This window comes from Salmo trutta, chromosome 2 (assembly GCF_901001165.1).
Source record: "Salmo trutta chromosome 2, fSalTru1.1, whole genome shotgun sequence".
NCBI lineage: Eukaryota > Metazoa > Chordata > Actinopteri > Salmoniformes > Salmonidae > Salmo > Salmo trutta.
In genome coordinates, this window is record NC_042958.1 from 16,371,006 (window position 1) to 16,397,450 (window position 26,445).

At 44.7% G+C, this 26,445-nt stretch overlaps 1 protein-coding gene across 9 annotated transcripts in view; it reads right to left on the minus strand.

The window, feature by feature from the left end:
- The window catches only part of relch (RAB11 binding and LisH domain, coiled-coil and HEAT repeat containing), a 46,230-nt gene that overhangs the window by 10,301 nt on the left and 9,484 nt on the right, over positions 1-26,445 (minus strand). For 2 of the 9 annotated variants that reach the window (XM_029696763.1, XM_029696821.1), the window contains exons 3-24: positions 24,230-24,301; positions 24,037-24,089; positions 23,770-23,883; positions 23,479-23,661; positions 23,118-23,212; positions 22,611-22,874; positions 22,376-22,451; positions 22,073-22,168; positions 21,839-21,862; positions 14,078-14,190; positions 13,864-13,954; positions 12,948-13,019; positions 7,939-8,079; positions 7,644-7,808; positions 6,998-7,145; positions 6,709-6,865; positions 6,504-6,627; positions 6,357-6,405; positions 6,002-6,081; positions 5,686-5,792; positions 5,258-5,357; positions 609-691 (exon numbers count right to left, since the gene is read on the minus strand). In XM_029696763.1, coding sequence (XP_029552623.1) covers positions 609-691; positions 5,258-5,357; positions 5,686-5,792; positions 6,002-6,081; positions 6,357-6,405; positions 6,504-6,627; positions 6,709-6,865; positions 6,998-7,145; positions 7,644-7,808; positions 7,939-8,079; positions 12,948-13,019; positions 13,864-13,954; positions 14,078-14,190; positions 21,839-21,862; positions 22,073-22,168; positions 22,376-22,451; positions 22,611-22,874; positions 23,118-23,212; positions 23,479-23,661; positions 23,770-23,883; positions 24,037-24,089; positions 24,230-24,301 — 2,407 coding nt within the window. The remainder of the gene's footprint in view (positions 1-608; positions 692-5,257; positions 5,358-5,685; positions 5,793-6,001; positions 6,082-6,356; positions 6,406-6,503; positions 6,628-6,708; positions 6,866-6,997; positions 7,146-7,643; positions 7,809-7,938; positions 8,080-12,947; positions 13,020-13,863; positions 13,955-14,077; positions 14,191-21,838; positions 21,863-22,072; positions 22,169-22,375; positions 22,452-22,610; positions 22,875-23,117; positions 23,213-23,478; positions 23,662-23,769; positions 23,884-24,036; positions 24,090-24,229; positions 24,302-26,445) is intronic. The other 7 variants (XM_029696784.1, XM_029696777.1, XM_029696768.1 and 4 more) reach the window with 7 other exon arrangements.

Consider the following 26,445-nt stretch of genomic DNA (forward strand, 5'->3'; position numbering starts at 1 on the left):
ATCATGCCAGAAAGGACAAAATGACCTATATTGTCAGAACTGATCATCAAGTACATTACATATTTTGTCTTAATTGAGGACTAGGTTACGATTAAGGTTAGAGGTAAGGGTTTAGGGTAGTGTTTAGAAAGCATCATACTGCTGTCCTTTCAAGCATGGTTATATAGTGACTACCGGAGTGTGGGTTAGTGTTGCACACTGATGATGCCTGGTGTTAGTGACAGTAAACACAGAACCGCACACGGTCGACCGCACCTCAACCTCTACAGGAAGAAAGCCCAAAGAAGACTTTTACCCAGAGTCAGAGAGACCTTGAACTATCTAGGAGCACAGACAGGGCAACTACCCTAAAGATACACAGTTTAGAGAAAGCACCTACTTTGGAATTGATTTATGTTGCAAAGTCTCATTGTCTCTGAGTTTTGAGAAAAGAAATCCTAAGTCAAACCATTGACTCCTTTAACAATGGTTGTATGTTTCCATACCAACTACAGTCCTGAAAGATCTGGTGTTATTCAATATATATCCTCATCAAAGAGGGTAGGGTTCTTCCTGCGAGGTTGGAGGAGGGGTCGAGGTGGCCAGACAAGGCAGCAGGAGACACTTACATCTCAGGGTCGCTGGAGAGCGTGATGAGAGCAGGCACCACCCTCTGAGCCACCAGCGTCTCATTCACCCCCTTCACCAGCAGCTGATTGGACAACACAGCCGTGATGTCACAGCCCAGGGGCGGGTGATGGACAGAGCCAGCAGTGTCATGGCAACACGCCGAGAGAGGGAGGAGAGGGAAAAAGGAAAACAAAAAGAAAGAAAGAAAGTGATATACAACGACAAGAAGTAGCAGCAGCGCCAAGGTAGGTACGCATGTCACGCACGCGCAAGCCCGCACGTAAACACACATGTAAACAAGCAAAACAGAAAAACAAACAATAAGTGAGAAGCCAAGCAAACTGAGCAGCTGAGCAGAGTTGGTAGAAGTTCCCCCTAACCAGTGGTCCAGAGTCAGATTTTTGTTCATGCCCTAATAGTCATGGTTAGAACTGGGGGCAGAGGGATCAGATCCTAGATCTGTGGTTAGGGGCAACTTCTACCGAGCCTGCAGAGAATGGTAGGGAGGGATATACCACTATGAGATGGTGATAGGGGGGTTATGTGTCTATACCACTATGACAGTAAAGGGAGATGTCTATACCACTATGACAGTGAAGGGGGATGTCTATACCACTATGACAGTGAAGGGGGGTGTCTATACCACTATGACAGTGAAGGGAGATGTCTATACCACTATGACAGTAAAGGGGGGAGGGAGATGTCCATACCACTATGACAGTGAAGGGGGATGTCTATACCACTATGACAGTGAAGGGGGGATGTCCATCCCACTATGACAGTAAAGGGGGGAGGGAGATGTCCATTCCACTATGACAGTGAAGGGGGATGTCTATACCACTATGACAGTGAAGGGGGGGATGTCCATTCCACTATGACAGTGAAGGGAGATGTCTATACCCCTATGACAGTGAAGGGGGGGATGTCCATTCCACTATGACAGTAAAGGGGGATGTCTATACCACTATGACAGTGAAGGGAGATGTCTACACCACTATGACAGTGAAGGGGGATGTCTATACCACTATGACAGTAAAAGGGGGATGTCTATACCACTATGACAGTGAAGGGAGATGTCCATTCCACTATGGCAGTGAAGGGAGATGTCCATACCACTATGACAGTAAAGGGGGATGTCTATACCACTATGACAGTAAAAGGGGGATGTCTATACCACTATGACAGTAAAAGGGGGATGTCTATACCACTATGACAGTAAAAGGGGGATGTCTATACCACTATGACAGTGAAGGGAGATGTCCATACCACTATGACAGTAAAGGGGGACGTCCATCCCACTATGACAGTGAAGGGAGATGTCCATTCCACTATGGCAGTGAAGGGGGGGATGTCCATTCCACTATGACAGTGAAGGGGGGATGTCCATTCCACTATGACAGTGAAGGGGGGGATGTCCATTCCACTATGACAGTGAAGGGAGATGTCTATACCACTATGACAGTGAAGGGGGATGTCTATACCGCTATGACAGTGAAGGGGGGATGTCCATACCACTATGACAGTAAAGGGGGGAGGGAGATGTCCATTCCACTATGGCAGTGAAGGGGGGGATGTCCATTCCACTATGACAGTGAAGGGGGGATGTCCATTCCACTATGACAGTGAAGGGAGATGTCTATACCACTATGACAGTGAAGGGGGATGTCTACACCACTATGACAGTAAAGGGGATGTCTATACCACTATGACAGTAAAGGGAGATGTCTATACCACTATGACAGTAAAGGGAGATGTCTATACCACTATGACAGTAAAGGGAGATGTCTATACCACTATGACAGTGAAGGGAGATGTCTATACCACTATGACAGTAAAGGGAGATGTCTATACCACTATGACAGTGAAGGGGGACGTCCATCCCACTATGACAGTGAAGGGGATGTCTATACCACTATGACAGTGAAGGGAGATGTCTATACCACTATGACAGTAAAGGGAGATGTCTATACCACTATGACAGTAAAGGGGGACGTCCATCCCACTATGACAGTGAAGGGGATGTCTATACCACTATGACAGTGAAGGGAGATGTCTATACCACTATGACAGTGAAGGGAGATGTCTATACCAATATGACAGTGAAGGGGGATATCTACACCACTATGACAGTAAAGGGGGATGTCTATACCACTATGACAGTGAAGGGGGATGTCTACACCATGACAGTGAAGGGAGATGTCTATACCACTATGACAGTGCAGGGGGGGATGTCCATACCACTATGACAGTAAAGGGGGACGTCCATCCCACTATGACAGTGAAGGGGATGTCTATACCACTATGACAGTGAAGGGAGATGTCTATACCACTATGACAGTGAAGGGAGATGTCTATACCACTATGACAGTGAAGGGGGATATCTACACCACTATGACAGTAAAGGGGGATGTCTATACCACTATGACAGTGAAGGGGGATGTCTACACCACTATGACAGTGAAGGGAGATGTCTATACCACTATGACAGTGCAGGGGGGGATGTCCATACCACTATGACAGTAAAGGGAGGAGGGGGATGTCCATTCCACTATGGCAGTGAAGGGGGATGTCTATACCACTATGACAGTGAAGGGAGATGTCTATACCACTATGACAGTGAAGGGAGATGTCCATTCCACTATGACAGTAAAGGGGGATGTCTATACCACTATGACAGTGAAGGGGGAGGGAGATGTCTATACCCCTATGACAGTGAAGGGAGATGTCTATACCACTATGACAGTAAAGGGGGATGTCTATACCACTATGACAGTGAAGGGAGATGTCTATACCACTATGACAGTGAAGGGGGATGTCCATACCACTATGACAGTGAAGGGGATGTCCATACCACTATGACAGTGAAGGGGGAGGGAGATGTTTACACCACTATGACAGTAAAGGGGATGTCCATACCACTATGACAGTGAAGGGGGAGGGAGATGTCTACACCACTATGACAGTGAAGGGAGATGTCTATACCACTATGACAGTGAAGGGAGATGTCTACACCACTATGACAGTGAAGGGGGATGTCTATACCACTATGACAGTAAAGGGGGGAGGGAGATGTCCATTCCACTATGACAGTGAAGGGGGGTGTCTATACCACTATGACAGTAAAGGGAGATGTCCATTCCACTATGACAGTGAAGGGGGAGGGAGATGTCTACACCACTATGACAGTGAAGGGAGATGTCTACACCACTATGACAGTGAAGGGGGATGTCTATACCACTATGACAGTGAAGGGAGATGTCTACACCACTATGACAGTGAAGGGGGATGTCTATACCACTATGACAGTAAAGGGGGGAGGGAGATGTCCATTCCACTATGACAGTAAAGGGAGATGTCCATTCCACTATGGCAGTGAAGGGGGGATGTCCATTCCACTATGACAGTAAAGGGGGATGTCCATACCACTATGACAGTAAAGGGGGATGTCTATACCACTATGACAGTGAAGGGAGATGTCTATACCACTATGAGATGGTGATAGGGGGTTATGTGTCTATACCACTATGACAGTGAAGGGAGATGTCTATACCACTATGAGATGGTGATAGGGGGGTTATGTGTCTATACCACTATGACAGTGAAGGGAGATGTCTATACCACTATGACAGTGAAGGGAGATGTCTATACCACTATGACAGTGAAGGGAGATGTCTATACCACTATGACAGTGAAGGGGGATGTCTATACCACTATGACAGTGAAGGGAGATGTCTATACCACTATGACAGTGAAGGGAGATGTCCATACCACTATGACAGTGAAGGGAGATGACTATACCACTATGACAGTGAAGGGAGATGTCTATACCACTATGACAGTAAAGGGGGATGTCTATACCACTATGACAGTGAAGGGAGATGTCTATACCACTATGAGATGGTGATAGGGGGGTTATGTGTCTATACCACTATGACAGTGAAGGGAGATGTCTATACCACTATGAGATGGTGATAGGGGGGTTATGTGTCTATACCACTATGACAGTGAAGGGAGATGTCTATACCCCTATGACAGTGAAGGGAGATGTCTATACCACTATGACAGTGAAGGGAGATGTCTATACCACTATGACAGTGAAGGGAGATGTCCATACCACTATGACAGTGAAGGGAGATGTCTATACCACTATGACAGTGAAGGGAGATGTCTATACCACTATGACAGTGAAGGGAGATGTCCATACCACTATGACAGTGAAGGGAGATGTCTATACCACTATGACAGTGAGGGGCTCTGGGAAGGGGCTAGGGATTAAAATGGAGTCAGGCCCTTGAGGGGGAAGGCAATAACAAGCAGAGGCTGCTGCAGGGGAAAGACATAGGGAGGCATTTCAAACCAGTACAGTTCTGTTTGCATAATACAACTCAAAAACCTTTACAATCCAGTCGATGTTCCAACAATACTTATCTATTAAAACTGGAAGATTAAATCAGCAAGAAGACTACTTCTAGTCCATGACAAAACAGGTTTCAATAAAAACAGGTTTCAATAAAACATTTTAGATACAGCATACAGCAAACAAAATACAGTGTCATTCTTATATGGTCTAGACTATAAAACATGTTATTACGTGAGCAAATTTGTGTGTGTGAAGGTGTGTGTGGCGTGTTGTGGCAGGGCGTCGTACCTCAAACATGCGTGCGGCGGTACAGCGGACTAGAGCGGAGGTATGGACCACTCCATACCATAGCACTGTCAGTAACAACTCATGGTACACTGGGTTAGCCCTGAGAGAGAGGAGAGAGAGAGGGAGAAAGGGGGGTGGAGAGAGAGAGAGAGATGGAGGTGGAGAGAGAGAGATGGGGTTGTAGAGAGAGAGAGAGAGAGAGAGGGAGAAAGGGGGTGGATAGAGAGAGATGGAGGGGGAGAAAGAGAGAGAAAGAGAGGGGAGAAATGGAGGGGGAGAGAGAGAGATAGGTTTGTAGAGAGAGGGGGAAAGAGAGGGGTGGAGAGAGACGGAGAAGGAGATCCAAGTAAGTAACAGTAAAGAGTTTATTACACGATTGTTGCCCATTCATTCTTACTAATGTGTGTGTGTGTGTGTGTGTATGTTACCCCAGCTCTACAAAGGAGGCTTTGAGGCTATCCAGGGGGGCATGTGAGAGAGACAGTGTCGTCATGACGTCCTCTAGAAAACCAACAAGCAGCTTACGATCCTCATCCTGCAGGAAACACACATATCACACACACACACACACACACACACACACACACACACACACACATTATATCATTTATTAATACATACATTATATAAAATACACACATTATATAATAGATGAATACATACATTATTAATACAAACATGATATGCTGAGTATCAACAGTTATGAGAAAGACGGGTGACTGTCCCAACGACAGACATGTTTACCTGATTGTAGCATGTCAGTACTCCTGTAGCATAAATGGGGACAGTAGCCTTGGTCAGAATACCATTCCCAGTTAAAGCATCTAGGAGAAACAGAATACAAATACTTCATAAATTACAGATAGAAAGGAGAAATTGACATATGACCATGTAGCTGATTTCCAGTTCAGTGAGCTTATAAAACAGATAATAGTTGGCAGGCAACACAAGGCCTGACACAAACACTTCCCACAAACCACAACAACAAACTAAAACACTTGGCAGAGATCTGAGCACACACTTGTTTTAATATTCAGAGGATGAAAGAGAGACAGGGAAACACCAAATCCCACTGAGTGTGTGTGTGTCTTTCACTTACCCACATTCTCTTCAGAGAGCCGTAGGATCTCTTGGAACTGTGGTTTTACCTGAAAGAGAGAGGAGAGACTGCTATAGTCTGCACCATTGAAATTAATAAAACAGCACAGATTCCTTCCGGCAAAAGGCCTACAGTAGATACTCTCACCTTAGTGTTAGTGAAGATCTTGCCAAATGTGCGACAGAGTCTCCAGAAGAAACGTGAGAACTCATGGACACAAGTAGTGGAGGCTACGTTAATACGACCTACTATGTCTATCAGCTGGGGAAGACTGGAGAGAGAGGAGAGGGAGTCAGGAGTGTGTGTGTGGCTGTGTGTGTGTGTCAATGTGTGTACTGCATACACCACTCACAGTTGGTTGACCACCCACAGCAGACTGTCCCAGCCTGTGGTGCCCTCATGTTCTAGCTGGTAATCATAAAGGATGAGAAGGGCGCTCAGCGTCTCCCGGCTGCCAACGATAGTCGCTATATCCTGCAGAGGAGACGCCGGACGAGGGAACCGCGTCACTGGGGGGTCAAACAGAGGTCAGAGGTTGGGGTTAAAGTTCAGGGAAGGAAAATACTAGAGATTATGGGAGAATATTGTAGTCAGAACATAGCAAGGTTACTGGTCACCAATTGTGTCAGTGTGTTTCCTACCCTCTATGGGGGGTATGTCTCCTTGCAGGTTAACTCTGTGTGTGAAGGGAGCGTTCTGGATCACCACAGAGAACAGAGGAGGGATGAGAGACTGGAGTGCAGACAGGAACATGTGGAGCTTGTGTTCATCAAGACCATGTTCTCCCTGCTGGAGAGAAGGAGAAAGGGAGGGGACAGAGAAAAAGAGAGGGGAGTGAGAGAGAGGGAAGGAAGGAGAGGGAGGGAGGTGAGAGAGGGAGGAGATGAAGGAGAGAGAGAGCGAGAGAGAGGGAGGGAGGTGAGAGAGGGAGGAGATGAAGGAGAGAGAGAGCGAGAGAGAGGGAGGGAGGTGAGAGAGGGAGGAGATGAAGGAGAGAGAGAGCGAGAGAGAGGGAGGGAGGAGATGAAGGAGAGAGAGAGAGAGAGGGAGGTGAGAGAGGGAGGAGATGAAGGAGAGCGAGAGAGAGAGAGAGAGAGAGAGAGGGAAGGAGAGAGAGGGAGGGAGAGAGGGAGGAGATGAAGGAGAGCGAGAGAGAGGGAAGGAGAGAGAGGGAGGGAGAGGGCAGTTAGAGTGTTCACTTCTTTATCTAGATTCTAGAATGTTAGCGTCAACATCAAAACTTTTCTTACATATACCAAATAAACAAAGTCCTGTGGGTTTATCTACCTTGAGAAGTTTCTCTATGCGGGCCAGTAGAGAGGGGATGAGAGTGGTCTGGAGATTTCCCAGCTCTGTGGTCCAGGCAGCGAATGCTGGGATGAACACCTGGTGGATAGCACTGACCACCCTCTCGGATGGGTCACCAAGGGACAGTAACATCAGCTCGAAACCCTGAACGCAACATGAACACGACCACAGTCAGTATAACATGACCACATTCAACACAACCAAAACACAAGAACGGTCAGAAATCCTTTTCTAACATGCATGCACGCACGCACGCACGCACGCACACACACACCTGGGAGTACTTGTCAGGGTCGTCGATGTATCCCATGATGATAGCGAGGCTTTTGACCACAGCCTCTCTGACCATGTCTGCCTTGTCTTCAGCCAGCATCTGCTGCAGCATGGACAACACCAGGGAACTACGGATCTCCTTCTGTTAACACACAGACATATAAACAGATTAGAACGTGCACGCACGCACAGGTGTAGCCGAGTCTCTTACAGACAGATGTGATGGCAGGCGTGTGTACAAGTGTTTGTGTATGTATGCAAAGGTGTGTGTTTGTGTGTGTGTGTATTATTGGTGTGTGGGTCAGCTGTTTATACACCCATGCCCCCCGCAATTACTAATAACCAATCTGCAACTGTCTGACTATATGCGATAAAGTGTAAATCTGAGTCTCGCATAGGGCTGTTACGGTGACCGTATTACCACCACACCGGCAGTCACGAGTCATGACCGCAGTCATATTCCACGTGACCGTTTGGTCACAGTAACGTAACTAGGCTTCTCCATGCTCGAATGCTGCTGATGGTCATTAGTAGCCTACCAAACTTGCTAACAGCCTGGTACTCAGCACTCTATTGTCCCTCGAAATCACTCTGACAACAATACAAATGTTATTGAAAATCTAATCAAACACTTCATGAGAGCCCATGAGCTCATGTTGAGCAACATTTCTATAGGCTATGCAATTGGGTGAGAAAACAGAATTGATGGCCTCTAATAAAAAGAGGAGGATCCCATCAGCTTTCTATAGGCTAGGCCTACTATATTTATTTCTCAGCTTTCCTAATATTAAGCACATTGCTTCGCTTTATAGCAGGAGTATAGCCTACCTGGCTGGCATAAAAATAAACCAAGGGAAAAGTGTCCTCCATTCACTATTTAAGTGCATAGATGAAATATATTTTTTACCCCTGCCCCGTTTCCAAGACAGGTGCATGATAATGGTCATCAAAAGTAATTTCACACGTTATTGTGTATACAGTACCAGTCAAAAGTTTGGACACACCTACTCATTCCACGGTTTTTCTTTATTTTGACTATTTTCTACATTGTACAATAAAAGTGAAGACATCAATCATGTAGTAATAAAAAAAAGTGTTATATTTCAGATTCTTCAAAGTAGCCACCCTTTGCCTTGATGACAGCTTTGCACACTCTTGGCATTCTCTCAACCAGCTTCATGAGGTAGTCACCTGGAATGCATTTCAATTAACAGGTGTGCCTTGTTAAAAGTTAATTTGTGTCATTTATTTCCTTCTTAATGCATTTGAGCCAATCAGTTGTGTTGTGACAAGGTAGGGGTGGTATACAGAAGACAGCCCTATTTGGTAAAAGACTAAGTCCATATTATGGCAAGAACAGCTCAAACAAGCAAAGAGAAATGACAGTCCATCATTACTTTAAGACATGAAGGTCAGTCAAAGGAAAAGTTCAAGAACTTTGAAAGTTTCTTCAAGTGCAGTCGCAAAAACCATCAAGCGCTACGATGAAACTGGCTCTTATGAGGACCGCCACAGGAAAGGAAGACCCAGAGTTACCTCTGCTGCAGAGGATAAGTTCATTAGAGCTACTAGCCTCAGAAATTGCAGCCCAAATAAATGCTTCAGAGTTCAAGTAACAGACACATCTCAACATCCACTGCTCAGGGAAGACTGCATGAATCAGGCCTTCATGGTCGAATTGCTGCAAAGAAACCACTACTAAAGGACACCAATAAGAAGAAGAGACTTGCTTGGTCCAAGAAACACGAGCAATGGACATTAGACTGATGGAAATCTGTCCTTTGGTCTGATGAGTCCAAATTTGAGATTTTTGGTTCCAACCGTCATGTCTTTGTGTGACACCGAGTAAGTGAATGGATGATCGCTGCATATGTGGTTCCCACCGTGAAGCATGGAGGTGTGATGGTGTGGTGGTGCTTTGCTGGTGACACTGTCTGTGATTTATTTAGAATTCATTCAGATGCCCTCCCCTCTGATTTGCGCTTAGTGGGACTATCATTTCTTTTTCAACTGGACAATGACCCAACACACCTCCAGGCTGTATAAGGGCTATTTGACCAAGGAGAGTTACGGAGTGCTGCATCAGATGACCTGGCCTCCACAATTACCCGACCTCAACCCAATTGACATGGTTTGGGATGAGTTAGACCGCAGAGTGAAGGAAAAGCAGCCAACAGGTGCTCAACATATGTGGGAACTCCTTCAAGACTGTTGGAAAAGCATTCCAGGTGAAGCTGGTTGAGAGAATGCCAAGCGTGTGCAAAGCTGTCATCAAGGCTGTCATCAAGGCTAATTTGAAGAATCTAAAATATATTTTGATTTGTTTAACACTTTTTTGGTTACTACATGATTTCATATGTGATATTTCGTAGTTTTGATGTCTTCACTATTATTCTACAAGGTAGAAAATAGTACAAAAAAAGAAAAATCCTTGAATGAGTAGGTGTCCAAACTTTTGACTGATACTGCATGTAAAGACAAGATTAAATCAAGAATAGTCTGATGAGTGACAATATTAGCCTATCACTTGTGAACAATGTATTATCACATGTGAATGAAGCCAGCTGGTGTGCAGTAAGGCAAGAAACAGGGGATTCCTTTTTTTGAGACTTTTTCAAATCATAGTCCCACACCTCATGTAACCTAACCCATAGTCCTATATGTTTTGATAAGGTTTGTATTACAACTCAAGTGGCCAAATAACTTCTTAAAATTAAACACATTAATCCGCTTTACAACCGGTGTAGACCCTAACTGTATACAGGGGGAAGATTATTTTCACAATAAAAATGCTCCTTTATAATAAAGCATTAAATGCCTAATCACATTTGTTGTCACTTTTGAGAATGGTGTTTTCCCACTAATTGAGTGCATTTTGGAACATTCGCGCTTATAGCCAACTGCCATGTGTGCATTAGTGAGCTTATAGATGTGAAGAAATAGCCTCATAGTTTAAAAATGTCTTTCTCGCAGAGAAAACTTTAGATATCTGAGAGAGCCATGTGAGTGAGAGTTGCTTCAGAACATGCAGCTGGTAGAAGGGAATTATAATTATAATATTCAGCCCAAGAACAGAACGGCCACTGGACACAAAAGGCATTAATTTTTTTTAAGGGGTGGAAATTCGAGGCATTATCAAGTGCTTGTCAAATTGTGAATGAGAGACTGATGAAGTGTTTACAGCCTGTGCAAGAAACAAAGCAGAGGTCATTCCTTTCAAGCAACTTTTTTCAAAAATCGCATCATGCAGCCTAAGAATGTATTAAAAATCTAAACATAGCCCAAGTTTGTATCGCAACTAAAGTTGCATAAATAACTCTAAATTAAGCACATAGGAGGACTTCTTTCTTTGTTAACAGCTCAACACAGAATAGCCGCATGTGCGCACTCCCTCAGAAATTGTTTGGAGAAAACCTCCTTTCTATTTTATTCAGCTATGTTCAATTGTATTCTTCATACTATAAAATAATGCCACGGAATTCTAAGCAAATCTTGTCCGCTAAATGAACTAGTGTAGCCCACAGCCATACGGCATAGCCAAAATTTTATATAAAAAAATAAATAAAAAAATGTTATACCTTTATTTAACTAGGCAAGTCGGTTAAGAACAAACTCTTATTTACAATGATGGCCTAATCCGGCCAAACCTATGGGACTCCCAATCACGGCCGGATGTGATACAGCCTGGATTCGAACCAGGTGACTGTAGTGACACCTCTTGCACTGAGATGCAGTGCCTTAGAACGCTGCGCCACTCAGGAGCCCCGAGTGAGATCAGGGCTTAACATAAGGACAACTCAGAGTAAGCTATTATGTTCTTCTGAAATAGACTACATTTTTTTCCTATCATGTTTCTGTCTAAAATAAGTCATGGAGTTATTGTGATAATGTAGGCTATATTACATGTAGATGTTCCAAAGGTCTGCATCAGTGGCTTGTAGGTTATGTGTGGAAGCTAGGAGATGCTAAATGTGTTTGTTAATTAACGGTAAATGACCGTGAGACCGGCAGTTATTTGCTTGACAATCACCAGCTGACAGAATGTAATGACCGCCACAGCCCTATGCCTGCACCCAACCCTAACCCACTAATATAGAAATTGCTCTGTAGGCTAGTCAGTCAGTCAGAGGCGGTGGAACTATATTTGGTCAGGGGGTGCAGGATTTTTTGTTGTTGCCTGATTTAGAGATGTAGAGTTTCTGCTTATAATTTCCGACATTTTGGTAGGCTTGTCAATAATTAGATACATGCAGCTTCTATTCTGTCATTACATGTTGCCCGGGAAGACGAAGTAAACCTTTGAAAAACAAATGACATCTGTTTCACCGGCTGTAAGGAAATATAAAGCTGTGAAAACAACCCAACGTGTTACTGATAAGATCTCAGTTCGGCTTGGATGCATATTTTATTTGGTTGAAATACTATCAGCTTTTATGATGCTGATAAAGATAACATCTCAACAGACAGCATCTAACTGCAAATTCACATTCTCTCAAGATGCTGAAATAAAGAAATCATTTTCTCCACTTCTGTTCTCGAGTCACAATTTAGCCTAGATTTGGTGTATCATTTTACTGCAAGAAATGCTTAATTCTGCAGGAGTTAATATTAAGGCTATGTGAGAGGTTATAGACCTACAGTCAGTGTCTAGATTTCAGTTTCCATTTAACCCATCTGAACAGTAGGCTACAGTTCCCTTGACGTGCCATAGGCCTATTTGAAGTCCCCAACATGTGAATGTCGAATTTGTATAGCGACTCAAAATCATCACACACAACATAGCCGGATTTCAGCACTGCAGTCCTCTTTTGCCACCTCACCAAATCTTTCCTAAACATTACTTTTCTGGCCCTCCCATCTCTTTATTTTCAACTCTCTTTATTCAACCTGCCAGCCACCCACCCGCCCTTCATCCACACAATATTTAAATGACCCTAAACCCGCCAGCACTGTGGATATAACTGCGGGTTGAGTCAACTCATGCATCGCTAGCGTATGTGTGAGTCTTACAGGCAGGTAAGGTGCTAAGGCTCCACAGGCTTCTGCTACCAACAACCTCCTCTCTGGATACTTATGGTTGATCTGGAGAAAGAGAGAAGAGAGAGAGAGGGAAAGGAGAGAGAGAGAGAGGAGGGTGGGGTGGGGGAGACAGAAAGAAAGAGACAACATGAGATTCTGGGACAGACATGACCCTGTAGATTAGAAAGTGTTGATCTTAAGCATTCCTCGTGGTTTGTCTTTATTGGGATGTTATTGGACCTGTGGCTCAATATATTAGTCATATCCATAGTAACAGATATTTCTTTATGTATCAACACTTTACACAAGTAAAAAAAAGTACAACATTTTTTTTTTTAAAGGAATATTTTCAGGAAGAAAAAAGAGCGAAAGGACAGAGAGCGAGAGAGAGAAAGGACAGAGAGCGAGAGAGAGAAAGGACAGAGAGAGAGAGAGAGAAAGGACAGAGAGAGAGAGAGAGAGAGAGAAAGGACAGAGAGCGAGAGAGAGAGAAAGGACAGAGAGCGAGAGAGAGAAAGGACAGAGAGCGAGAGAGAGAAAGGACAGAGAGCGAGAGAGAGAGAGAGAGAAAGCACAGAGAGAGAGAGAGAGAGAGAGAGAGAGAGAGAGAGAAAGGACAGAGAGAGAGAGAGAGAAAGCACAGAGAGAGAGAGAGAGAGAGAGAGAAAGCACAGAGAGACAGAGAGCGAGAGAGAGAAAGGACAGAGAGCGAGAGAGAGAAAGGACAGAGAGCGAGAGAGAGAAAGGACAGAGAGCGAGAGAGAGAAAGGACAGAGAGCGAGAGAGAGAAAGGACAGAGAGCGAGAGAGAGAAAGGACAGAGAGCGAGAGAGAGAAAGGACAGAGAGCGAGAGAGAGAAAGGACAGAGAAGGAGAGAGAAAGGGAGTAAGGAGAGAGGAGTAGCTACCTGTTCCCAGCATTGTGGTAAGAGTTCAGTCTCAACTCTGGTAGGACCAACATGTCTGGCAAACGCCACACAGCCTGTTAGGATCATCTGCCTACAAACACAACCAGGAGTCAATATACACACACTGTCAAGATCCTCCTTGATCATCAGCCTATAAACACACAGAGAGAACAGCTAGGTATAGGAACACACACGCACGCACGAGCACACACACCTCTGTTCGTCGTCAGGTCTCTTGATGAGGTTGAAGAGGATGTGGAGGAGCTGGTCTCTCTCTTTAGGCTCCGGGTGGAGACACGCCGTACACAGGATGAGAGGAATCAACTCCTAGAGGAAGATAGAAGGATGAGAGAGAGAGAGAGATGAAAAGAGAGATATCAGCTTTGGCTTTGTGGCTCTGAGTATTCACACAGCACAGAAAGGGTTTGCAGGCAGGGGTGTGTGTGTGTGTGTGTGTGGGGGGGGGGGGGGTAATGGGTAGGAGAGAGAGAGTTCAATGACGACAACACCACCAATAGAAACAGAAAGAGGGTCAAATGAAACAATGTGCTGTTATGTACATCTATGTATCATGATGACAATGTCTCATGGTTTTCTAATCTGAATGACTGGTACCCCCTGGTTTGCATCAAGTTCCTTTATGAACAGTAAAGTTCATTTGAAGTTCATGCGAGAGTCAGCCTGGAGAGACAGCAAACTAAAACTAAAGCGTTGTCCCAGAACGAGGTGGGGCAGACAGACAGCCCTTCATACTGCCTCATGGCCAAACTGTGGTTAGCTCAACATTCCTGCCTCAAACACAACCAAATTAGAGAGAGGACACACTGTTAAAAAACACTGTTAAAAATATGTATTTTCTTTTTAACCAGCAGGGTTTTCCAGGAAGGTTTCATATTTTCCTGTTGAATGTTGGCATACGAAACAAACCCAACGCTGAATGTTGGCAGAACAACCAAGCCCAACCAAAGAGAGGCTTGGGAGGGGGAGACCTGAAATGACTCTGGATGTCTGTAGATGGACACCTGTCATTCACTCAAATAAAATATATTACGTGCTTCACATACAACACAACCACCAGAGACATACAGTTGAAGTCGGAAGTTTACATACACCTTAGCCAAATACATTTAAACTCAGTTTTCCACAATTCCTGACATTTAATCCTAGTAAAAGTTCCCTGTTTTAGGTCAGTTAGGATCACCACTTTCTTTTAAGAATGTGAAATGTCAGAATAATAGTAGAGAGAATGATTTACTTCAGCTTTTATTTCTTTCATCACATTCCCAGTGGGTCAGAAGTTTACATACACTCAATTAGTATTTGGTAGCATTGTCTTTAAATTGTTGAACTTCGGTCAAACGTTTCACAAGCCTTCCACAAGCTTCCCACCATTAATTGGGTGAATTTTGGCCCATTCCTCCTGACAGAGCTGGTGTAACTGAGTCAGGTTTATATGCCTCCTTGCTCGCATACACTTTTTCAGTTCTGCCCACAAATGTTCTATAGGATCGAGGTCAGGGCTTTGTGATGGCCACTCCAATACCTTGACTGTTGTCCTTAAGGCATTTTGCCACAACTTTGGAAGTATGCTTCCATTTGGAAGACCCATTTACGACCAAGCTTTAACTTCCTGACTGATGTCTTGAGATGTTGCTTCAATATATCCACATCATTTTCATTCCTATAGTGCCATCTATTTTGTGAAGTGCACTAGTCCCTCCTGCAGCAAAGCACCCCCCCAACATGATGCTGAGACCCCCATGCTTCACGGTTGGGATGGTGTTCTTCGGCTTGCAAGCCTCCTCCTTTTTCCTCCAAACATAACGATGGTCATTATGGCCAAACAGTTCTATTTTTGTTTCATCAGACCAGAGGACATTTCTCCAAAAACGACAATATTTGTCCCCATGTGCAGTTGCAAACCATAGTCTGGCTTTTTATGGCAGATTTGGAGCAGTGGCTTCATCCTTGCTGAGAGGCCTTTCAGGTTATGTCGATATAGGACTCGTTTTACTGTGGATATAGATACTTTTGTACCGGTTTTCTCCAGCATCTTCACAAGGTCCTTTGCTGTTGTTCTGGGATTGCTTTGCACTTTTCGCACCAAAGTAAGTTCATCTCTAGGAGACAGAACGCGTCTCCTTGCTGAGCGGTATGACGGCTGCATGGTCCCATGGTGTTTATACTTGCGTACTGTTGTTTGTACAGATGAACGTGGTACCTTCAGTCGTTTGGAAATTGCTCCCAAGGATGAACCAGACTTGTGGAGGTCTTGGCTGATTTATTTTGATTTTCCCATGGTGTCAAGCAAAGAGGCACTGAGTTTGAAGGTAGGCCTTGAAATACATCCACAGGTACACCTCCAACTGACTCAAATGATGTCAATTAGCCTATCAGAAGCTTCTAAAGCATGACATCATTTTCTGGAATTTTCCAAGCTCTTTAAAGGCACAATCAACTTAGTGTATGTAAACTTCGGACCCACTGGAATTGTGATGCAGTGAATTATAAGTGAAATAATATGTCTGTAAACAATTGTTGGAAAAATGACTTGTGTCATGCACAAAGTAGATGTCCTAACCGACTTGCCAAAACTATAGTTTGTTAAAAATAAATTTGCTGAGTGGTTGAAAAATGAGTTAATGACTCCAACCTAAGTGTATGTAAACTTCCGACTTCAACTGTATATGGCACTGAGAACAACTATCCTGAATATGCTTTCACCCACTGTTAGAGAAAATAGTTTGAAAAGCTAAAGAACAGCTGCTTGGGGAGTGTTAATAAGTAAACAATTTCCCCAAAATGTATGTTTCTTTTTAAAATTAAATATTTCAAGTGGCACAAGCATTAAAGAAGGAATGGAACTTTAAAAAGTAAAGGTCAACAAACTGTTACCATCAAAGTGTGTTAATTTGTTTCAGATATTTACTTCTGAGAATAGAGTAAGTGTATACTTAAGACTTTTTCTTCAGTGAACCCTATCTGACCCTGTTCTATTCCAGAACCAAGCAACACTTAGATCTGTTCCAAGGAAAACATCTGGCCAACGCTGGGTCAACATGTGGGTAGGTAGAGCAGACAGGGAACACCATGGTACCACCATGTATAGACCAGAGATGGCCAACTAGGATCTATTGCAGAGTGACAACTTGGTAACATGTTTATACCAGAGATGGCCAACTAGGATCTATTGCAGTGTGACAACATGGTACCACCATGCATAGACCAGAGATGGCCAACTAGGATCTATTGCAGAGTGACAACATGGTACCACCGTGTTTAGACCAGAGACGGCCAACTAGGACCTATTGCAGTGTGACAACATGGCACCACCGTGTTTAGACCAGAGATGGCCAACTAGGATCTATTGCAGTGTGACAACATGGCAACACCGTGTTTAGACCAGAGGTGGCCAACTAGGATCTATTGCAGTGTGACACCATAGTAACATGTTTAGACCAGAGGTGGCCAACTAGAACCTATTGCAGTGTGACAACATGGCACCACCGTGTTTAGACCAGACATGGCCAACTAGGATCTATTGCAGTGTGACAACATGGCAACACCGTGTTTAGACCAGAGGTGGCCAACTAGGATCTATTGTAGTGTGACAACATGGCAACACAGTGTTTAGACCAGAGGTGGCCAACTAGGATCTATTGCAGTGTGACACCATAGTAACATGTTTAGACCAGAGGTGGCCAACTAGAACCTATTGCAGTGTGACAATATGGTAACATGTTTAGACCAGAGATGGCCAACTAGGATCTATTGCAGTGTGACAACATGGTAACATGTTTAGACCAGAGATGGCCAAGTAGGATCTATTGCAGTGTAACAACATGGTAACATGTTTAGATCAGAGATGGCCAACTAGGATCTACTGCTGAGTGACAACATGGTACCACCGTGTTTAGACCAGAGATGGCCAACTAGGACCTATTGCAGAGTGACAACATGGCACCACCGTGTTTAGACCAGAGATGGCCAACTAGGATCTACTGCTGAGTGACAACATGGTAACATGTTTAGATCAGAGATGGCCAACTAGGATCTATTGCAATGTGACACCATAGTAACATGTTTAGACCAGAGGTGGCCAACTAGAACCTATTGCAGTGTGACAACATGGCAACACCGTGTTTAGACCAGAGGTGGCCAACTAGGATCTATTGCAGTGTGACACCATAGTAACATGTTTAGACCAGAGGTGGCCAACTAGAACCTATTGCAGTGTGACAATATGGTAACATGTTTAGACCAGAGATGGCCAACTAGGATTTATTGCAGTGTGACAACATGGTAAAATGTTTAGACCAGAGATGGCCAACTAGGATCTATTGCAGTGTGACAACATGGTAACATGTTTAGACCAGAGATGGCCAACTAGGATCTACTGCTGAGTGACAACATGGTACCACCGTGTTTAGACCAGAGATGGCCAACTAGGACCTATTGCAGAGTGACAACATGGCACCACTGTGTTTAGACCAGAGATGGCCAACTAGGATCTATTGCAGTGTGACAACATGGTAACATGTTTAGACCAGAGATGGCCAACTATTGCCAACTATTGCAGAGTGACAACATGGCACCACCGTGTTTAGACCAGAGATGGCCAACTAGGATCCATTGCAGTGTGACAACATGGCACCATCGTGTTTAGACCAGAGATGGCCAACTAGGATCTATTGCCGTGTGACACCATAGTAACATGTTTAGACCAGAGGTGGCCAACTAGGATCTATTGCCGTGTGACACCATAGTAACATGTTTAGACCAGAGGTGGCCAACTAGGACCTATTGCAGTGTGACAATATGGTAACATGTTTAGACCAGAGATGGCCAACTAGGAACTATTGAAGTGTGACAACATGGTAACATGTTTAGATCAGAGATGGCCAACTAGGATCTACTGCTGAGTGACAACATGGTAACATGTTTAGATCAGAGATGGCCAACTAGGATCTATTGCAATGTGACACCATAGTAACATGTTTAGACCAGAGATGGCCAACTAGGATCTATTGCAATTTTTTACATTTTAGTCATTTAGCAGATGCTCTTATCCAGAGCGACTTACAGTAGTGAATGAATACATTTCATACATTTTTTTTCTGTGCTGGCCCCCCGTGGGAATCGAACCCACAACCCTGGCATTGCAATCACCATGCTCTACCAACTGAGCTACAGGGAAGGCTAATGCAATGTGACACCATAGTAAAATGTTTAGACCAGAGATGGCCAACTAGGACCTATTGCAGTGTGACAACATGGCACCACCGGGTTTAGACCAGAGGTGGCCAACTAGGACCTATAGCAGAGTGACACCATGGTAACATGATTAAGCCTGCACAGGCCAACGAGCAACTATGGCAGTGACACCATGGTAACATGTTGTAATTCAGGCTACAAGACTGTAGGCTTAATGATAATTGCCAAATGTCATTACACTATTTGGTGCTTTGTAAAACATGTCTCTTTCCATTCATCAAATGGCGGGGACACAGTGCTGTTTGGATGCCGGAAACCATTGAGGGTGGACGAGCGTACGCAGGTAGCCTACTACCTGAAGTGATGTGTTTGACAATAAGATCATGACTGGTTGTTCATGCCACATTAAAAGGACCAGTAAAACATTTCTACCGTTAAACGACATGTCTTTACTATTATGCCCATAAAAATAAATAGAGACCCCTGAATGTCACGGTATAACTGACTCTCTGCCAGGTAAATCAGGTAGTCATTAAACCTCAAATAAAGAAAAAAGGGAAGTGGGATTGTTGACTCTCTTTATGGTCCTAATTCTCAAGAAGCCCATACAGGTATTGGGCCGTATCTTAGAGTAGGCTTGGTCTGTCTGCCATAAGACCATAATGATTTATGATCATTGATAGTGAAGGCGACAGGTGGCAGGCATGTTTTTACGGTTCACTTATTCAGTCAGTCATCAAAGTCAAACGTCTATTGTTCCTAGTTGCGTGTCCATAGTGTGTAGAGTTAAGCACTTAAGGTGTGTCTTTGAGCTGGCAGTAGGTGACCTACAAATAGTAGGAGCACAAAGGTGTGTGTTGATTCAGTCTGTCTAACAGACGCAGAACAAAGTCCATTCCCGCCCGGAGGCAGAATAAGACAATCTCTCTTTTTTTTCTCCCTCACTTTGTTTTCCCTAGTTTTGGGCAGGAATCCAAATTCTTCATAACTGTCAGTAGATCATTAAAACCACAGCTGTGATACGCAAATCACATTCAGTGTGGGGAGCCCACCTGACTCTCCCTACCACTCCCTCACACAGACCTCACACTGTCTGTAACGGTCGTGGTACGTAATGGACCAAGGCGCAGCAGGTTGAGTGCTCATCTTAACTTTATTTCAACACATACGAAACGAAATAAGAAAACGATCGAACGAACAGTATTACAGACCTTCCCACCAACAATGGACCAAGCAGCGGGGTAAGGAGCTGGAGAAAGGCTATCGGGAGTCGTGGACCTGCGAGGAGATTTTAGCTGGGACTGGACCATGGAGGAAGGCTGGAGTGGACCGGGACTGTTATATTGGTACACGGTTGGCATTTAAGCCTGAGAGGCAGCCCCAAGACATTTTTTTGGGAGGGCACACGGGTAGTTTGGCTGGGCCAGGGTTAAGCCCCAAGCCAACTCCCCGTGCTTACCGGAAGCAGCTTGTTACTGGTCAGGCCCCGTGCTATGGGGTGATGCGCACGGCGTTGAGGACGAGCATTCACAAGTCGGTGTGCGAGGTGCCAGCGCCCAGCATTTGCGAGGGGGAAGCGGGCATCCAGCCAGTAAGGGTGGTACCAGTACTGCGCTCGAGACCACCAGTGCACCTTCACGGCCCAGTGTATCCTGTTCCTGCTCCTCGCACTAGCCCTGAGGTGCGTGTATCCAGTCTGGCGTATCCAAAGCCAGTCCCACGCACCAGGCCTCCAGTGCGCCAGCCCAGTCCAACTCGTCCTGTTCCTGCTCCTCGTACCAGCCCTGAGGTGCGTTATTCTGTCAGTGTCCGTGTATAGGTGATGAGGAAAGGGGTCAATCGCAGGACACCGAACTGAGTAAAAATTAAGTAATTTACTCAAATAAAAATTCAGTATACAAAATCCACGCAGGGAAAACAAGAACGACAAACACAACGAACAATACCTACAGTAAAACAATAACGCACAAAACATCATGATGACCAGAGGGTTTAAATAGGGAAGTAATCATAACCAAATGGGAACCAGGTGTGAACAATCAAGACATAACCAATCGACAAGGAAACATGGATCGGTGGCAACTAGAAAGCCGGTGACGTCGACCGCCGAACGAACAAGGAGAGGCACCAACTTCGGCGGAAGTCGTGACAGTGTCAAACACAAACACAATTCCAAACCTAGCTCACCACACTAGCTCTTTAAACATGCTGTAGACTAACATATGGAAAGAAACCATTAAGAGTGATGACTTACTTTACAGCAACGCCAGATAGCTATTTATTTATTTTGTTTTTAATCAGTTAGTCAGTTACACTGCATGTCTTTGTCACACAATGCACTTAAATTAGCTTAGAAATGTTACGTGAAATTATACAAAATGCACACAGTTGTTCAATCAGCTCTAGTTGGCCACCGTTTCAGCCAATCAGAGATGAAAGAATCAATCAATGAGAAGACTGCGTGCTATTGGGAACCACTCAGAAAGGAGCAAGGTGAGAACACACAGGGTGAGAGAGGTAAAACACAGTCCACTATACAGGCCACAACCACATATGCAATCTTAATGACTAAAACTGACCATATCCCTAATCTAAGCGTTTTCATAAATGATCAAAATTCTACCATGACTTTGTCCTGCTCGAGTACGAATAACTAGCCAATCAGATGAGAGACTGGGTGGTTATAGCCCGTGGCGTGGGCTGTGTTACACTGTGTGTGAGGTCAGGTGAGGTCATGCAGATGTGGGGGCATCCAACTCACCTGGCACAGGTGTGCAACCATTCTCTAGGAGCAGAGAGGCATGCACAGAGCGAGAGAGTGAGTGAGAGAGTGAAAGGACAAAAAAGTGAAGGAAAGGGAGGAGACATGAGAGATGAGCATCGGTGAAAAAACTGTGGAGTCAGACGCTGAATACCAAACTGAAGACAGAAAGAAGACCGTGTTGATGGGAGGATGGGGGAGAGGTAAGGAGGGGTGAGGAGAGGTGGGAGGTACCTCTCGTTTGGCCAGGAGGACATTGGGGACAATGTGAGGGAGACAGCGACCCAACATGAGCATCACACTCTCCTCATTGTCTGCTATCCTCGACACCTAGAGAGAGAGAGAAAGAGGGGGAGAAAGAGTGAGTGAGAGAAATACCGACTGAAATTAGAAAACAAAATGCTGATGATATTTTTTGGATATGTCACTGCTCTGAGGATTGCATATTAAAATGGTTTCAGTAGTAGTATACTATACTATACTCTTAAGATAGCTGACACTATGGTCATGTGACCGTGATTAGGGGTGACCTCTGACCTCTGCACCCAGACGACTGTCAGCTGACATCTTACAGAAGGACAGCAGGGCCTGCTGGAATGCCGGGGACAACTTCCTGTGGACGAGAAAAGACAAAAAGACGAGAGAGTGAGAGTGATCAGGAATCAAGATGCTCATTCCAGTCAAGATAGATGGACAATCAGACTGTTTATGATGGACCACTGGCTCCATCTACAGGTCATTCTGAGTAACTAGGCTTTATTTTCAGACTCACCTGTTGGGCTGGTCAAACACCACCGTCCCTCTGCTCTTTAGCTTGGCATGGGGTTGTGAAGAGGTGTGTGTAGGGTTACTGATGGTCTGAGTGGGGGGGTTGCTCTCAGTGGGGGGGTTATCAGGTTCTGAGGCAACCCTGATATCCAGGTACTGACCGTTGTCCAGAGGGGGCTGGGGAGTGGTGGAGGAGGAGGGGGGGTTGGGCTGTGAGCCCTGGTCATGAGGAGGGGGGGGGACTGTCCTTCTCAGGCTTTGGATCTCACTGGAGAAGAGAGGACAGAAACAAATAATATCAAATAGCTGTAAAGTTCTGAAGGATTGCAGCCAACTGAATAGGCCATGGGTGGACAGAGAGCTGACTGATGAAATGGCAGTTCAAAGGGTAAAGGTCACATGGTGTGGCAGTAACATTTTCAATTAGCATCCATCTGTGACCCCATAGTGTAGTGTAGAGCCATTACCCCATCCTCTCTCAACGCACACACGCACACACACACACACACACCTCTGTAGTTTCTTGATATAGTCGGCCAGACTCTGTTTCTCCTCGTTCAGAAGACTAATCTGATACTCCAACTCCTCAACTACCTCCGTCTGCTGCTGAAGAAGAGAGGAGAGAGAGAAAAGAGACAGAGAGAAGCCACAGAGAGACAGAGATAGAGAGAGGAGAGGAAAGAGAGAGGAGACAGAGAGAAGCCAAAAACACAGAGATAGAGGAAAGGATTTTAGTATACATTGCCAAAGGAGAAAAGGTGTGTAGGATAAATCAATAAGCTCTGTACCCAAAATCACACTGGTATGTAAACATTCTGAGTGGCTTCAAAACACACATGATCACACCTAGAATGTTCCTCCCTCTCTCTCACCTGCTGTAAGAGATCAGATTTCTGGGTAATGTAGTTCCCAGTGAGCTCGCCTGACTCCACTCCCACGGCTACGTCCACGGTATTCCGCGGCGACGGAAGGGCGGAGCCACAGTTCCTGTAGATCTGTAATAGGTCGGGAGGCTTTGGAATGTTCAGGCCCACATCGTCCCACAACTCAAAGTCCTGAACATCCGAAAAAGAAGGGACCATGATTATGTTCACTATATAGCATTTTGTGCCGCACTAAATGCACCCTGTTCAGGCCCAACAACTCAAAGAAACAAACATTACCTGGTCATCATTTTCATCAGAGAATGTGATGGCCGACAGTTTGTATTCATTCTTTAATAAATATTCATTCACAAGGAAATTTAAGGCTCGCTTCTCTAGTGGGCGGATAGGTTCCTGAGGAAGAGGACAGAGGGAAATAAACCATGAATCAACTTGAAAAGTGAAGTTTCTCAACAAACGGTGTTTTATTAAGAAACATTGTGTATTTGCTGCAGTGTTACTCCAAAAGTGAACTGCATACAGTTATTAGCAGAGTGTCTGGCCTACCTGAGTCTCAGGATGGGAACTGTAGTTCTTGTTTCTCTCCTGAGTGTCGCTTTCTAGAAAGACAATAAAGCCACAGAACAGATGAACCCTTCCACCATTCAGTAAAACAGGGGAGGAGCTGGAGAGAATCTCCTTAGAAAGAGAGAGATGATAGAGGGATGAAATGGAGGAGTAGAAGTGTTAAGTACGCCACCTGCTGCCTGAGTCAAGTTGGTGCGTAGAGCCTGAATGGTCTCCTTGGCTTTCCGTAGCTCAAACTCCAGCACTGGACAGGAAGTGACATCACAACACACAGGAAGGAAGTGCATCCAACCAAGGAGAGGGAACAAACAAACAAAAATATGGCCATGAAAAATGAAACAAAAAGAAACAAAAAGAAGATTGATTTGAAAACAGGAGACATGCAAACTATGGGGTCTAATGAACGCATGCAGCAGAGGATCCTGGGATAGCTGACTAAGGCATAGTGTCTAAGGGTGCATCGAAAGAGTGTCAAGCGGCTACCTCTCCTCATCTCCTTTGCTTCTTCTGCACCGATCTGAAAACCCAGGATAGGTAGAAGCAATGTGGAGTATACTTTATGTGAATCTGCTTCCACCTATCCTGTTGTTTAAGATCAGTATAGACAGGAGTGAGAGAGAGCTGAAACCACTAATGGGATGCAGCCTAAATAATATGCTAATAGCTGTCTGACCAGGGATTGTACAATCAATAGATAAAAAAAGTGAGTTCCAGGCTATGCAAAATATTGGACTCTGCTCAAATTTGAAGTGGCGCTTTTTGATTTGTGGTTGGTCAAATGTTAATACTATTAGGCCTAAGCATAGGATGGATACTATAGCCGCTACTTACATACAGGAGAAAAACTAACATATGGATTGTAATTACATTATGCTACATTGAGAGGGCTCTAAAACCTCCTGTAAGAAGTCTATCAAGTTGATGAGCAGGGAAACACTCCACAGGTTGCTCTTCAGACATGTTGAAGAAAACCACACAGGAGGAAGAGAAGCAATGGCGAGCAGAGAGGACATATTGCATGGCTGTGCACTGAAGATCTGCCGCTTCAGTAGTCTGACTCAGCGCCTGTTCAATTCTGTCCTAGTTAACGAGGTCCAGACAATACTTCCCAATGCAGATCAATTCTGTCCTAGTTAACGAGGTCCAGACAATACTTCCCAATGCAGATCAATTCTGTCCTAGTTAACGAGGTCCAGACAATACTTCCCAATGCAGATCAATTCTGTCCTAGTTAACGAGGTCCAGACAATACTTCCCAATGCAGATCAATTCTGTCCTAGTTAACGAGGTCCAGACAATACTTCCCAATGCAGATGAATTCTGTCCTAGTTAACGAGGTCCAGACAATACTTCCCAATGCAGATCAATTCTGTCCTAGTTAACGAGGTCCAGACAATACTTCCCATTGCAGATCAATTCTGTCCTAGTTAACGAGGTCCAGACAATACTTCCCAATGCAGATCAATTCTGTCCTAGTTAACGAGGTCCAGACAATACTTCCCAATGCAGATCAATTCTGTCCTAGTTAACGAGGTCCAGACAATACTTCCCAATGCAGATCAATTCTGTCCTAGTTAACGAGGTCCAGACAATACTTCCCAATGCAGATCAATTCTGTCCTAGTTAACGAGGTCCAGACAATACTTCCCAATGCAGAGCAATTCTGTCCTAGTTAACGAGGTCCAGACAATACTTCCCATTGCAGATCAATTCTGTCCTAGTTAACGAGGTCCAGACAATACTTCCCAATGCAGACCAATTCTGTCCTAGTTAACGAGGTCCAGACAATACTTCCCAATGCAGATCAATTCTGTCCTAGTTAACGAGGTCCAGACAATACTTCCCAATGCAGATCAATTCTGTCCTAGTTAACGAGGTCCAGACAATACTTCCCAATGCAGATCAATTCTGTCCTAGTTAACGAGGTCCAGACAATACTTCCCATTGCAGATCAATTCTGTCCTAGTTAACGAGGTCCAGACAATACTTCCCAATGCAGATCAATTCTGTCCTAGTTAACGAGGTCCAGACAATACTTCCCAATGCAGATCAATTCTGTCCTAGTTAACGAGGTCCAGACAATACTTCCCAATGCAGATCAATTCTGTCCTAGTTAACGAGGTCCAGACAATACTTCCCAATGCAGATCAAGAGTACACAGGACGCAACAAAAGACAACAAAATGGAGAAAAAAACTGAAGAACCCCCCCCAAAAAGGAAGAAAAAAAACAGGTAAAAAAAGAAAGAGGCGAGCTGCTAGCCTGGATGGAGGGTTGTCCAGTTTTGGGCCGGGGTTTGATCAGAACAGCCTGAAAACCCAGAGTCAGACAGCTGGGGGCGACATGTTGGGACGACGGAGGAGAGGCAGGTTTAGGGAGGAGGAGATGC